The sequence below is a fragment of the Danio rerio genome, chromosome 8 (genome assembly GCF_049306965.1).
Source record: "Danio rerio strain Tuebingen ecotype United States chromosome 8, GRCz12tu, whole genome shotgun sequence".
Classification (NCBI taxonomy): domain Eukaryota; kingdom Metazoa; phylum Chordata; class Actinopteri; order Cypriniformes; family Danionidae; genus Danio; species Danio rerio.
In genome coordinates, this window is record NC_133183.1 from 18062979 (window position 1) to 18077182 (window position 14204).

A 14204-nucleotide genomic window follows, 5' to 3' on the forward strand; every position below is an offset into this window, starting at 1 on the left:
ATTTAAATATTAAATAAAAAGAGCAGAGTAAAGCACATTGTAAGGGTAGTCTTGCATGGTAACATATAATACTTTAATATATTTTATATACAACAATTGCTTTCCAATTAGTGCTGCACGATTAATCGAAAAAAGATCACAATCTCGATTCAACCCAACACAATCTTAATTCAGCTTTTCTATGATTCAGCCAACTATATTTTCAAGGTCAGGAGAGAAGCAAATGGTGTTTAAAGTGTCACATACTGTATTTATAAGTTATAATTCACCCAATAACGTCAATTCTGTCTTACTGTAATTATGTATTTGCGGCCGCGGAATTATACGTGAGCTGACGCACTGTTTACTATCGAGAGAACACATGTGCGTGCCCGCCAATGATGGCTTTAGTGAACAGAACCTGCATAGGTTGTGAATAACATCTAATAAAGTTGTAAATAACGTTTGGATTGTTGCACAGAATGATCCTTTGGGATCCGCACAGGAAGTATGATTTGTATGCATGTTTTTTTTTTTTTTCTCAGAGTGACAGCCCATGACATGAGCGCACTCAGCAGTGAAAATGAAACTAAAAGCGCGCACATAATTTACATGATCATATCACATTTTAGAGTTATGATTACGACAAGCACTTGATATGTTTTTTCTTTTATAGCGAACAAGTGTTGTGCATGAACATGTTTTAATGGGTCTGTATAACTACTTTTGCCTATATAATGTTGAATATAATGCAATAGTTGAATCTGATAATGACAAAATTCTAATTTTACCAGTGAAAAAAAATTCTCTAATAATTTTGTCAATGACAGATTGCAAGCATATGTCTCAAACATAATATTTCAACTTTAGCATTAAGAATAGTTGCATTCTAATGCCACCACTTTACTGTGAATGATCAAACAGGACATATTTAAAATCTGTTTAAATGTAGCATTTTAACCATGAGTAGACCTACACATGGGCCTAATCTTATTATTGCTGTTTTACCATATGTTTGAGAAATAACAATAATAATAGGTAACTCTAATTAACCTTTATTTTACACATACAGAATCATGAGAAAATCGTGATCTTGATTTTAAGGAAAAAAAAAAAAAAAAACGTGATTCAGATTTTAGCCAGAATCGTGCAGCCCTATTTCCAATCTACTAAAGTGGGAGGGGTTAGCAGGTGCCATTTATGTGCAATTGCCTTTTTGGGCAATATTTTCAATAAATACATGTCTCTAGCCTCATGCTAATCAAAAATTCTGAATAAAGTTAAGCATGAAAATTAAAACTGGATCTCAATCTTCAATAAGGCCTCCAATGTCTTGTGTATATCCTTCCAAAACAGGTGTACAATTGGACATGCCCAGAATATATGATGATGATTACCCAATTCCGAACTGCAATGTCTCCAACACCCTGTTCTCACTTTTGTGCGGGAGTTATGAAAAAACAAATAATCTTCTTTCAGGCAAATAGTCTCCATTGGTACGACCCTGTAGTTTGACTATGGGATTTTCAAAGGTTATTGATTCACATGATGGCAAAGCTGAATTTTGCCATATGAATCTTGGTTCAATTTATTAGATTTAACAGCACAAATCTTTTGCTTTAAGATTTTTGAACATAATAAAAAAACCTTTAACAACACATTTGATTTGTGTTTAACTTAACCTCGTATTTATGTTTATTGAAAATAACTTTTGTGCAGAAGTTACAAATAATGTTCTTCCAGGCAAATAGTCTCCATTGGTGTGAGCCTGTAGTTTGCCACTGGGAATTACATGTTTCTAACCAATTCTCTTCTTTAACACTATTATTTCCTTCTTACTCGCATTTAATTCTTACATATGAGGTATAATCTATAGTTTTCAGAATAATTTTTTATAAAAATTATGTTTTAAACGTTTTTAATTAAAAATACTGTGAAATAAATATAACTGAATGGCTATTTTCTCTTTATAAAAGATTTTCAAAGGTTATTGATTCACATGACGACAAAGCTAAATTTTTCCACATGAATCTTTGGAGAAAAAAAACCCCAATACATTATTATAGAAAAACTCACAAATCTTTTGTTTTAAGATTTTGAACATGCTAAAAAAAACTAGGGATGCTCTGATCAATCGGCTGGAGATCGGTATCGGTTGATAATTACATTTAATGACTCGATCGGTACTTGTGATCTGGCCGTTCTCATAAACCAATCGCAGGTGTTTGTGTTAAGATTCCAACATATTGTTTCCAAATTGCATTGTTAGTCATTTTACTTACCATTTTTTTTTTTTTGTATGTAATATCTATTATGTTCTGTAAAGCTGCTTCTGATCATGACATGTTCACACCTAAATGGTTATAAGAGAAGTGTTTAAGGAATTATATGCAACATCCTTAATTTATTCTCTTAGGTAAGGAGAGATCTCCACTAAAGTATCACACTGTGAGGAAAAATGTGCTTTATGCATTATAAAGCTTGAAGCATCAGAATTGGTACTCAATATCGGCTGTAAAAATCAGAGCATCCCTATAAAAATCTTCAGCAACAAATCTGATTTAAATGTAATTCAATCTTGAATTCAGTTTTAGAGAAAATTAAAGTCATTTTAGCAATAAAGCAGATGCTGAGATCCAAGCATTAAAGGTTTTCTTGTGTTTGCGACAAATATTTAATTCTATTAAAGCTACGGTTTAAACAAAAACTAATATATTTTTTTTTACAAGGACTGTTAATGTCACTTTATGCCTTTCATTTTTACCTTTCATTTCATTATTAATTTAAAAGCATCAAATAACATTATTATACATTATACATTTAATAAGATTTGTTCTTGATAATTTCTTTCCCAAATGCTAATTTTTTTTTCTTTTGAAAAATTTGTCTAATGTCATAAAAGGCTGCATTTTCAGAAGCTAACTTCAGTCTTAGAAATACATATAATATATATAAATACAAGGAAATATTCATCTTTTTAAACAGTAGTGTACAAAAACTATGAGGCTGAAGGATAAACGAACAAAAATAATAATCAATGATAAAAAATAAATCTATAAAAAACACAAAAACCATGCCATCTGAATAGGGTCTATTATATAAAATAAATAATAGTAATAATGAAAAGTGCAGCAGAAGGCAAAATTCACCAGTACTGTTAGTGTAAATATCGTGTTATCATGTGAAATTTGAGCAGTGCTTTTTGATTAAAAGGAAAAAGAACACAAAGAAAAGTAATTTGCATCACTGCCCGTGCTGTGTACATTTCTACAGCCAGACTATTTGAAAAGTCCTGAGGGGAATCAATGCGCAGTTCACCGGAAAACAAAATAAAAGAGTGTCTCAGAGCATGATTTACTGATGTCACTTGCAGCTGCCAGTTTAGTTTAATTAATTTCATTATTAGTATACTTAAGGATTAACCTGATCAATAACACAGTAAAACAACTCATTAAAATGACAATACAGAGTCTCATGGTAAAAGCAGGTGTATGTTACCAGGCAGAGGAAAAGCAAACCAACCAAAGGCATTATTATAAATTAAAAACACACAGGTTTCAAAAAAAAAAAAAAAAAAGAAAAAGAAAAGATCTAGCTGCAGGAATCACGCAGTCAAAACATTAGTTATAAGTTGAGTGTCAGTCCTCGCTGATACTTATTTAAACCGAACATCTCCAGTCAAATAAATATTGCAGTTCATTAGCGCTAATAAAAGGAAGGGAAGAGAGAAGGAAAATAAAGAGCGGACACGCAAGATCTGGTTTTCCAAACAGAAGGGAAAAAAGAAAAAAAAAATATATACAGCTGAAACAACGCAGCTCTAATGAAGCCATTTAGAGTCCTCCACCATTAATTAAAAGCCAATAGCCAGGTCTGTGTTGTAGAGTGTTTATTTGGCCAATTAGGGAAGCGGTGGGAGATCATTATCTGCCTGCAGGACAGCGTTCGCGGTGTTGGAGTAAGACTCTGCTAAGGGCCGAGGGTGGAGACAGGGGGGGGGGGGGGGTGGAGAATGGAGGGCTACACCTCTGGGGAGAAGTCAGTTCTGGCTTCATGCTTGTCTTTAGCAGGACCACTAGACGCTGAGGGGGGTCTAAAGGCAAGAAGCCAACTTCAATGCATAAACAGGCCAGACACTGACGTAAGAGATGTGAAACTACATTCAAATGGCTCTCCGAGTGTTAAAAAACCAGAGTCGTGTTATCAAGCAGAAGTTTTTAACTGGTTTTGATTAAGTAATGAGATTTTGAGCTAAAAAGTACTAAAATCTTGCATGTCTGTAAACATACCATTGAAAAACAATTTACAAATAAAGTCAAATTAGCCCTTGTGGTTTTTCTTCTTTTTTTAAATATTTCCTAAATGATGTTTCACAGAGCAAGGAATTTTTCCACAGTACTCCAGATAATATTTGTTTTTGGGGGGGTTTTCTAGAGAAAGTTTTATTAGTTTATTTTGGCGAGAATAAAAGCAGTTTAAATTTTTTTAAAAACATTTTAGAGAGTTTTATTGATTCCCAGGCAAATTTTAGAATGGAATACAAAATACAACTCTGCAAAAATTCTAAATTTTACTCTATTACCAAACCCAACCCAAACTAATCCCTAACTAAGATTTTAAGGTCCCAGCTTGGCTATCAATAATACAGTTGTGCATTTATTAAATCCATCTTTATATAATGAAGAGAATATTAAAATAAAATACAGTATATATCTTACACATTTATTACTGTTCCATTTCCAAACAGGTTAAGTACTTGGACCATTTTTAAAGTATAGGTTTAGCATGTCCATTTGCTTTTAAGACTTTTTTTTTTTTTTCAAATTCTGCCACTTTAAAAAGCTCTACTGCCCATTCCTGAAGGGAAGGGGCATCTTTTGATTCCAGCTCTTAAGAATCATTTGTCTGCCAAACAGTAAACTGGTTTGGACCCAGGATTTTATGTTTTTATTTTGCTGTCTGTCCAACCATTAAAAGCCACTTTAGAGGTTGATATTATTAGCCCTCCAGTGATATTACTCTTCCTTTTTTAAATATTTCCCAAATTATGTTTAATTGAGCAAGGAATGTTTCACAGCATTTCCGATAATATATTTCTTTTCTTGAGAAAGTATTATTTGTTTTGTTTTGGCAAGAATAAAAGCAGTTTTTAATTGAAAAAAAACTTTTTTTAGAGATCAACAGTTTTATTGGTTCTCAGGCATATTTAGAATGGAATACAGAGTACAAAGTCTGTAAATAATCATTATTAACAAGCCCAAGCCAAACTGATCCCTAACTACGACTTTAAGGTCCCGGCTTGGCTATCATTAAATACAGTTAAAACCTCCATCTTTATATAATGAAGAGAAAATTACAAATAAAATATAGCATATATCTTACACATTTATTGCTGTTCCATTTGCAAACAGGTAAGTAATTGGACCATTTTTATAGTATAGGTTTAGCTTGTCCATTTGCTTCTAAGACATATTTTTCAAATGCGGCTACTCTAGCAAGCTCTACTGCTCATTCTTGAAGGGAAGAGGCATCTTCTGATTTCCAGTAAACTGGTTTGTACCCAGGATTTTATGTTTTTGTCTTTTAATTCGTTGTCTGTCCAACCATTACAAGCCATTTTAAAAGGTCAATATTATTAGCTCCCTTAAGCAATATTTTTTTTCGATAGTCTACAGAACAAACCATCGTTATACAATGATTTGTCTAATTATCCCAACTTGCCTAAATAACATACTTAAGCCTTTAAATCACACTTTAAGCTGAATACTAGTGTTAGGTGTTAGAAATTAGAAAAATCTGAAATTGCAATATATTATATTTCTGCAATAAATAATGTAATATTTGAATACAGTTTCACAAGATAGTTTGAATAGGTCTATTTGATGGTTTTCTGAAGAGTGAATCACAATGCACTATGTATGTAATAATTATTTTGTTTTGTCTTGTTTCAAGTCCAAACTAGAACTAACTGAACTGTATCGTGTACATACAAAACTAACTGAATATATAACTGAAATTATAGCAAAAGCATCCTTCGTTTTTGTTTTTGTAAATGTATTTAATAGATACTTTAAATCTTTTACAAGTAAATCTGTTTACTTTGCGCTGCCCGGTGTTTGACCCGGTTGTATGCCATCTCAAAGTCTGTGATCCTGATGCCATTGGCCGGATCAAGCTGGTCCTCCTGTTGCTTCCGCAACAAAAACAACGGCTGGACATGACAGCAGCACAGTGACAGCATTAAACAGAGACTTAAAATTATTCATTTAACAAATGGTGCCCAATAATGGGTTTTATTTCTGTATAAGTGATTGCAAACACAAACGATTCTTTTTAACCGGATCTTACAAGTGAACTGGTTGAACTAATTCAGAAAGCCGTAATGGAATTTAAATAAGTGAATCACGCTTAAGTTGGGTTACAAACCATAATTGTAAGAAAGTTTTCAGATCATGGTAATGACTTAAATTATAATTGCTTACAACATATTTTTGGTATGTTGAGTCTTAACATGGGAGGATTGTCACAAAACATCCAGTTAGCGTTAAAGATCCGAACTTTCCATCATTACTGTGCATCTAACCTCAGAAGTGGCCTTGCTCACATATTGTCCTTAAGGCAGCCATCTTGTGGGCTGTTGTATTTGAATTAGAGGATGGGTAGATGGTAGTGTTCGTGTGTCCTCTGAATACATGTTTCAAGAAATGTCTTTGGTTGAGTTTTCATTATACACAGTGGCGGTTCTAGTTTAAATGGCACCTGGGCTAAACCACCCCAAACATACCCCCTCTCCATCCCCCCAAAAATAAAGACACTTTGTGGTTGACTTTATACATATATTTTACATATTTAAATATATATTTTAAATATGTACATTTAAAATTATTATTATAAATACATTTAAATATATATTTTTCATTTTCAATAAACATAACAATTTGTTTAGAATTATTATTATTATTATTTACAACTATTATTCTAAATAATTAACAGAAATCAGTCCTAAATCTAATTGAAAAACAATGTAAAGACAGAACTGGAGTAATATTCAAAGTTTTTTGCATGAATATTATTTATGACAGTTCTATAGAATACAAAAAATATATGTTTCATAGAATTATCTGTTGTCTTGGACCCGACTCATGGCCGATAATTAATAATATGAAGGCTTAGTTACCTCCCTGACTCATTATTCCTCCTTTCTGCTTCATAGCCATGCTTAGTCAAAGTAACATCATCATTATATGATATAAACTTTAGTTTGGCCTCTAACATCTTTATTTATTACCATTTTAAATGAATACACTTGCATAAAGTAAATCTTATCTCAAAGCTTTTACTGGGGCACTTTGTTTGCACCATCTCCCTATGCCGCCTCCAGCAAGACGCCGCCCTGGGCGATCACCCATATTGCCCATGCCTAAATCCGCCACATATTACACAATATTTATTCTGATGATTTTAAATCTTGCACCTAACAAATATCCTTTTTTAGAAAAAGAACAAAATGAACACTAAAACTTAGCTATTTCAAAATATAAAAACTAATAGAAACTAGCAAATCTAGCTCTTAAAACTAATTAAAACTAACTGAATTTGAAAACAAAAGTCAAGAACTATTATAACCTTGATATGCAACTATGTGGATGCTTTTGTTTCATAATTTCTAAGTCTATCAACCGACCAGCTGAAAAACACTGTTTAACACACAACTCGCACATGCATTTATTTGACACGTCCAAGAGATATCCTCACGAATAGTGAATCAGATGAAAAAAAAAAAAAAAAGCAGCTCGTCAGATGACTGGTCCTCTATGTGAGTGGCAATGTGACTGTGCCACGACATTAATGAGTGTTATGAATAGAAAGGGAATCCTGAGGCTGCTTTCTAATCCTTCCTCACGCTCTCGTTCAGAAGAGTGCAGGTGCATTGGATCCGTCCATCAAAGGGAAGAAAAGAACAAACAAACTGACAAACACAAGCCTCGCAGGCCGCAAATGAAACAAAAGCCTTCAGACACTTTTCCATCTCTCTCTTTCTAAACTCCTCTGTTTAATCACTCTCTTATTGCTGGCAATTATCTTGGTTTTGGATGCGGCGAGGAGAGGAGGAGGGGGGGAGAGGAGAGAGATGAAGTTTAAACATTTGTGCAGAATTACAAATGCAATAGTGCTCATGGCCTAATCCTGTGGGAGGGATAGAGCGAGTCTGTGGCAGAGATGATTTTAATTAGAAGAGGCAGAGAGAGAGAGAAAGAGAGAGGATTAAACTCAAGCACTGTAGTCACAGTCACAAACACAGCCTGTTTTTCCTGCTTTCGCTTTCCTGCTTTTGCTGGATACACATTTCACCCGGCGCCGCCGATGAAAAACACGCAACTCGATTCTCTTTACAAACAGAGACTGTGAATAAATGCATTGCGATGTGTGAAATGGTGTTTGTTGGGTGCGAGGCTACTCAAATACAGTGTTTAAGGCGGACCACGAGTGTTTATGTGGGCAGTAATGCATTTTCGGTGTGTGTGTGTTAAGTGTGTGTTTGTCGGGGCCTTAGCGCTCGTCCCCAAAGGGTTTGGATGACATGCTGTCTGGGCAGGCCTGCACACATCTCTTGATTAATGGAAAGCCCATTTCTGTTTCCATGCTGTTAATTAGTGAGGTCGTTAGGAGCAGCGCTTGTTATCTACCTGCTGCAGTGCACAAACACAGCACTTTACTGCACACACACACACACACAGAAAACTGCTGACTGTATCCGAAGTAGCCAGTGCACCTTTCTGTTTGTGAAGACCGCAATTAATATTCTGTAAATTATGCATGCACTTGCGGAAAGATGTAAAATAAAATATATATAAATAAATATGAAATGCACAAGAGAAAAGGAAATACTAATTAACCAGGCATGGCTTTTAATTAATGTGCAGGTGTGTGACTATCTGTGGACTTGTACAGTACGTACACACACACACACACACACACACACACACACCAAGATGAGCAACAAACTTCTGCCACACGCTGGGATTAACTAGCCAATTATACACTCTATTTTTCCTGCTGAGCTGTAACACTCACACACACTCTTTGCACACACATGCACACACAGTTATTAGTGCACCGCAGATGGACAGGAATTAAAAGATATTCACCATCAGTGGGGCTCTAGATTAATATCAGTCATGTTCCAGCATGGGGAAAGATGCCCACCGAAAATATATTGAACAGCAAGGAGGCGGGTGTGTCAGGGTGTGTGTGTGTGTGTGTGTATGTGTGTGTGTGCGTGAGCCCTTGTGTATTTATAATTGCTGTTAAAAGAGGGGTTATGGCCATAACCGATACTGATATTATGATGTGTACAAGCTAACCTTCAGTCTTCACTTAACTAAATGTGACAGCAGTCTGTTTTTTTATTACATATGTGTATAAAATAAAAGACTAATGAAAAATACATAAATAACATAAAAAGATTAAATGATTATATTGTACTTTAATAATATTTAAAAATAAATCAATAATTATTATTTAATGTAGTTTGCAAAAAGTACAATTAGGCATATAGTTGTTAATGAATTTGTGAAATTATATTTTTATTTGTATTTATTAAAAAACTACTTTGAGATGCATTTTTAAAGAGATAAGCTTTATTTGAGTTTTACATATATGTGTGTGTGTGTGTGTGTGTGTGTGTGTGTGGTGTGTGTGTGTGTGTGTGTGTGTGTGTGTGTGTGTGTGTGTGTGTGTGTGTGTGTGTGTGTGTGTGTGTGTGTGTGTGAATTTATACTTTTATGTATTAAGTATATGTAAGTATATAAGAGTAGTGAAAAACATATATATGATTATGTATCATTATATAATATATTAATATTTATAAATGATATTATATTTTATGTAAATGATATTATATTTGTTATTTGTTATTGTATCAAGCTCCGGTGTGATTTAGTTGGCCGGCTCTGGCCCGGTTGGAAGAGGTGTGCCAGAGCACGGTTCACTTGGGGTCAGCGCGGAAAGCGCAGCTGAGCCCAAAAGCTTAAGACGAGATGTGACTTTTACGGAACTGTTTCATAAGGTTTTATTGATCATTCTTACTTTTTAATGAATGCAAACTGTTGTTGATTATTAAAGACGCAAACCCCTCACTGCACAACAGCTGCACCTTCAGCAAACCTCCTAAATCCTTCAGCACCAGGACTTTATGATTGTTTATGAGCATCAAAAATGGCTGATCTGTTTTGCAAAATATTTGACCGCGTGTCACTGCATCACAAACGACTGAAAGGATGTAACTAAAGAAATCCCCACTGTGCTGAGTGAGAGCGCTTCTTAAACTGAACAGTGCATCATCGATGACGTTGCTCAGGCTTGAATGCAATGTGAGTGTGGGCCATCAGAGGAGACAAAAGGTTCAAGGCAACTGTACATAGTGTGAGTACACCCTGAATATATGTTTAAGTATATAAAAAGAGTAATAAAAATATATAAAGATAAATAGACAATATAATTATATCATATTTCAATATTTATAAATAAACACATATATAATTATCACTTAATGTTAACTAATTAATATATACATTATTATTTATCAATCATGACCGACTATTTATCAAGAAATGAATCTGAGTTGTTGTGGCGGTTCATTCCGCTGTAGCGGCCCCCGGATTAATAAAGGGACAAAGCCGAAAAGAAAATGAATGAATGAATGTATTAAGCATATATAAGGTATATGAAATAGTAATGAAAAAATATGTAAATACGATAAACAAATATAAGATTATATTGTTTTTTTATATTTATAAATTACTTTATATTTTAGAAAAATATTTTAGATTTTAATATTTATAAATAAATAAATTTATCATTACTATGTAATGTAATTAACTAATTAATTTATACATTATTATTAATCAATCATAATCATGTATTTATTAAGAAATGACTGTGAGTTGTATTTTCAGGGATAAGGTATATTTAAGAGCTTTCAGTATACACAGTAAAACTTTGAGTGCATGTATAAACTTACATTTCTGCGTGGGAAGGTGGTGAGCAGTTTAAACTCGTCGGATGGGTAGCCCTTGGAGGCGACGAAGTCGAATAAGACTTGGAGTTTACAGGTGCCCAGGAACCGTCTTTCCAAAAACTCACCGCTTGGCGTCCGGATGCGCAGTTTGCTGATTGGCTCTCCACCCTCCTCTTTGGGCTCTGGTGGAAGGGCCTGCTCCAATGAGAGACGGATAGCCTGCACAGGGGATGACAAAATGCAACATTAGACAAAATGATGCACCAAGGTAATCTAATCACACTTTATAACAGTTGTACTTTAGATTTGGTGATTCATAATATCAAAATGACAACATGATCATTTTAGCAAATATAAAAAATAATCAGCATGGATAAAAAAAAACACACATGCAAGTTGTGCATTAAAGCTCCTAAATTTAGTTCTCCATCCCAGCTTGATCGTGCCACAAACAAGCAACACACAAATCTTTCCATTTTGCACGTCATAGAAATATCACACTGTTAAAAAAATAAATAAGCAAGTGAAAAGCGAGGGACGGGGAGGGGAAGCAGCGAGAAGTCGCATACACGTTTAAAGCGACCAAGAGCGAAAGTGAGAGGTGAGGGAATAGCGGCGTCTCCAGTGACAAGGAGCACGACCTGACGCTCCTCTGGGCTTTTCAACTCCAGCTTGTTGTTCCTGTTGTGACACTGGGCAGCATATGCTGTGACAAAACACGCAGGCTTTATTTACACACCATAATGCAATTATATTTCATCAAAGTGTACAACAGTAGCTCATTAGCAGCAGGTGGCTTGTGCGAGCGCGTGCCGGCCCCGCTCCCTTAGGTAGGGGCCGCGTGTAAAAAGCCCTCTGGGGGCCGAACGGCGTCTCTCCCCAGCCCTGCGTAGGGTGAATGTGTGTGTGCACATACGTGTATGTGTGTTTCCTGGTCCCGGTGCACAAAGGGCACTAAGGAGCATCCTTTTCACTGCGCTAAACAAACAGAGAGTGTGTGCATGTGTGTAGCACCTGACGGTCGAGAATAATGACATCACCACTCCCCCTCGGCCTTTCATACGCTGTCTGGGTCACAAAAGAGTCCAAATCACTGAGCATTTCCCTTCTCTACTGCTCTATACACTTCTGCTGATTGTTTCCCTCCAGTGGGCCCATTGTCACCACAGAGCCACCGAGGTGCTGTGGTTTGGGTGTGTGTGACAGTGCACGCGTGCTTGGATAGACTCCAGGTGGACAAGATCTTACCACCTTGTTTACACACACACACACACACACACACACACACACACAAGGTCGCATAAGAAGAAATGGTACATCCATAAAGATTCACGGAAAAACAGGAGCAGCTGCAGAAAAAAAAAGTGCGCAAACTCTGAATCTAATCTTTTCCTTTAAGAGCAGGAGGTTAATTATGATTGTGTGTGGATCCAAACATGGTTGAGATGTCGTGAAGCTTTACAGGTGACCTCTAAGGCGCAGGAATCGGCGAGATGTCACCCTTTTCACAGCTTGGAGATTCACGAGCAAAAGCGTGACGTTTTACAGACCAGCATGGGAGGAGAGACTGCATAAATAACAGGAGTTTAGTGCGGGTGATTTTATCAGTATAAACGTTTGTGTGTGTGTGTGTGTGTGTGTGTGTGTGTGTGTGTACCAAGCGTGTTCTCCCTTTGGGTTCATTACAGACAGCAGGTGAACAACTTTAAACCCTGCTCTCATTAAAACACTAGGCTGCTGCTGAGTTAACAGTTCTCTCCCACACACACACACACACACACACACAGGACTGAAAACAGATCTGACACAATTATTTCGCTCCAGGTCGTCTTTGTGTTTACCTCTCCACAATATGTCTCATATTAAAAGCTTTGTCTGCAGCAAGCTAAAGCGAGCTATTGTAAGGTATCATATGCATGTAGGTCTTTACTGTAGCCTACACACCACGTCTTGACATGAATGGTAGCATGGCAATAGGAGATTGAACTAATTACATGCTTTAGTATAGCCTAAAAGTGACAAATTATCTCGTATAGCAGTTTCAGCTGAGCTGGTCCGGTTAGTATTTTCTGCTGAATAAACAAACGGTGGTATGTGTGTGTGTGTGTGTGTGTGTGTGTGTGTGTGTGTGTGTGTGTGTTTTTGGTGAGCAAATATCTAAATAAAAACTTCTAAGCACACTAAACGAACAAGTACACTTCATGATGAAAAAAAGCAGAGCACACCACCTGTAATCTATTTGAATGTTAATACAGTGGTATTGTATTCTGCTGATCAGCTGATAGGGAACGGGTATATTTGCTCACGCCTACATCTACAGGTGAGATTTGGCTTTCCGTGACACTTTTTGATGGAGTCTTTGTGAGTGTGTCAATGCTTTTTGACGTGCACCTGTCGTTTTGTACAGCTCACACACGAGGCAATAGCGCAAACACTGCAGGGGTACACGGGCGGATCGCAAATATGTGTGTGATTTGTGTAACAATGTCAACTGTGTGTTTGATGAGAACGCTTACGACAGGGCATGAAGCTTCATGACTGTCACTGCTATTTGTCAGCTTATGAGGCATGAAATCTCATTAGAATGCTTTACAGTACGTTGAGAATAACCAGTAATGCATTAAATGTATATGAGAAAAATCAGCAGGTTTAAATGTAAGGTCATTCTTGTGTTAGTTCTTTCTGCTTCAGTGGATGAGAAAAAACTTTGATATAAATATTTAAGCAGTTTTGGAAAGCAATAAAAGGTCTTTTGAACAATTTAACTAGGACATTAGGTAATAGATAGAACACAATGAACGTATAATCAGTGAAATACTGCCAACAAACAAATCTTCAATGGGCGCTACCTAGAAAATAACAAGGAAACTAGTAGATTTCTGTGAATTTTGCAAAGAAGGATCATGATTACACATCCTGTATCATGCCGCTTTTAAAGGTGAATTCTTTAGGGTCATTTTTAGATTTTCTTGGCACCAACTTTTGAGCTTCTCGTATAAACCATGTTATTGAAACAGTCACTAAACCGGTGAAAACTTTACCTCTCGTTCCTCCTCCTGCTCCTTCCTGATTCGCTCCTGACGTACTTGCTCCGCCTCTTCTCGCTCTTGCGCTTCTCTCTGTATAAATAGTAACATCGAAAATAATTTATCAATCAAATTAACTGGCAACATCATCTCACCAAACAAATGTATACAACAATTAT

General features: G+C 35.9%; 1 protein-coding gene across 2 annotated transcripts in view; it reads right to left on the reverse strand.

Annotated features, from left to right (window-relative positions):
* The window catches only part of faf1 (Fas (TNFRSF6) associated factor 1), a 134446-nt gene that overhangs the window by 11134 nt on the left and 109108 nt on the right, over positions 1-14204 (reverse strand). For both annotated transcript variants that reach the window (XM_021478230.3, NM_212973.2), the window contains 2 exon segments: positions 14041-14118; positions 11003-11218 (listed from right to left, as the gene is read on the reverse strand). In XM_021478230.3, coding sequence (XP_021333905.1) covers positions 11003-11218; positions 14041-14118 — 294 coding nt within the window.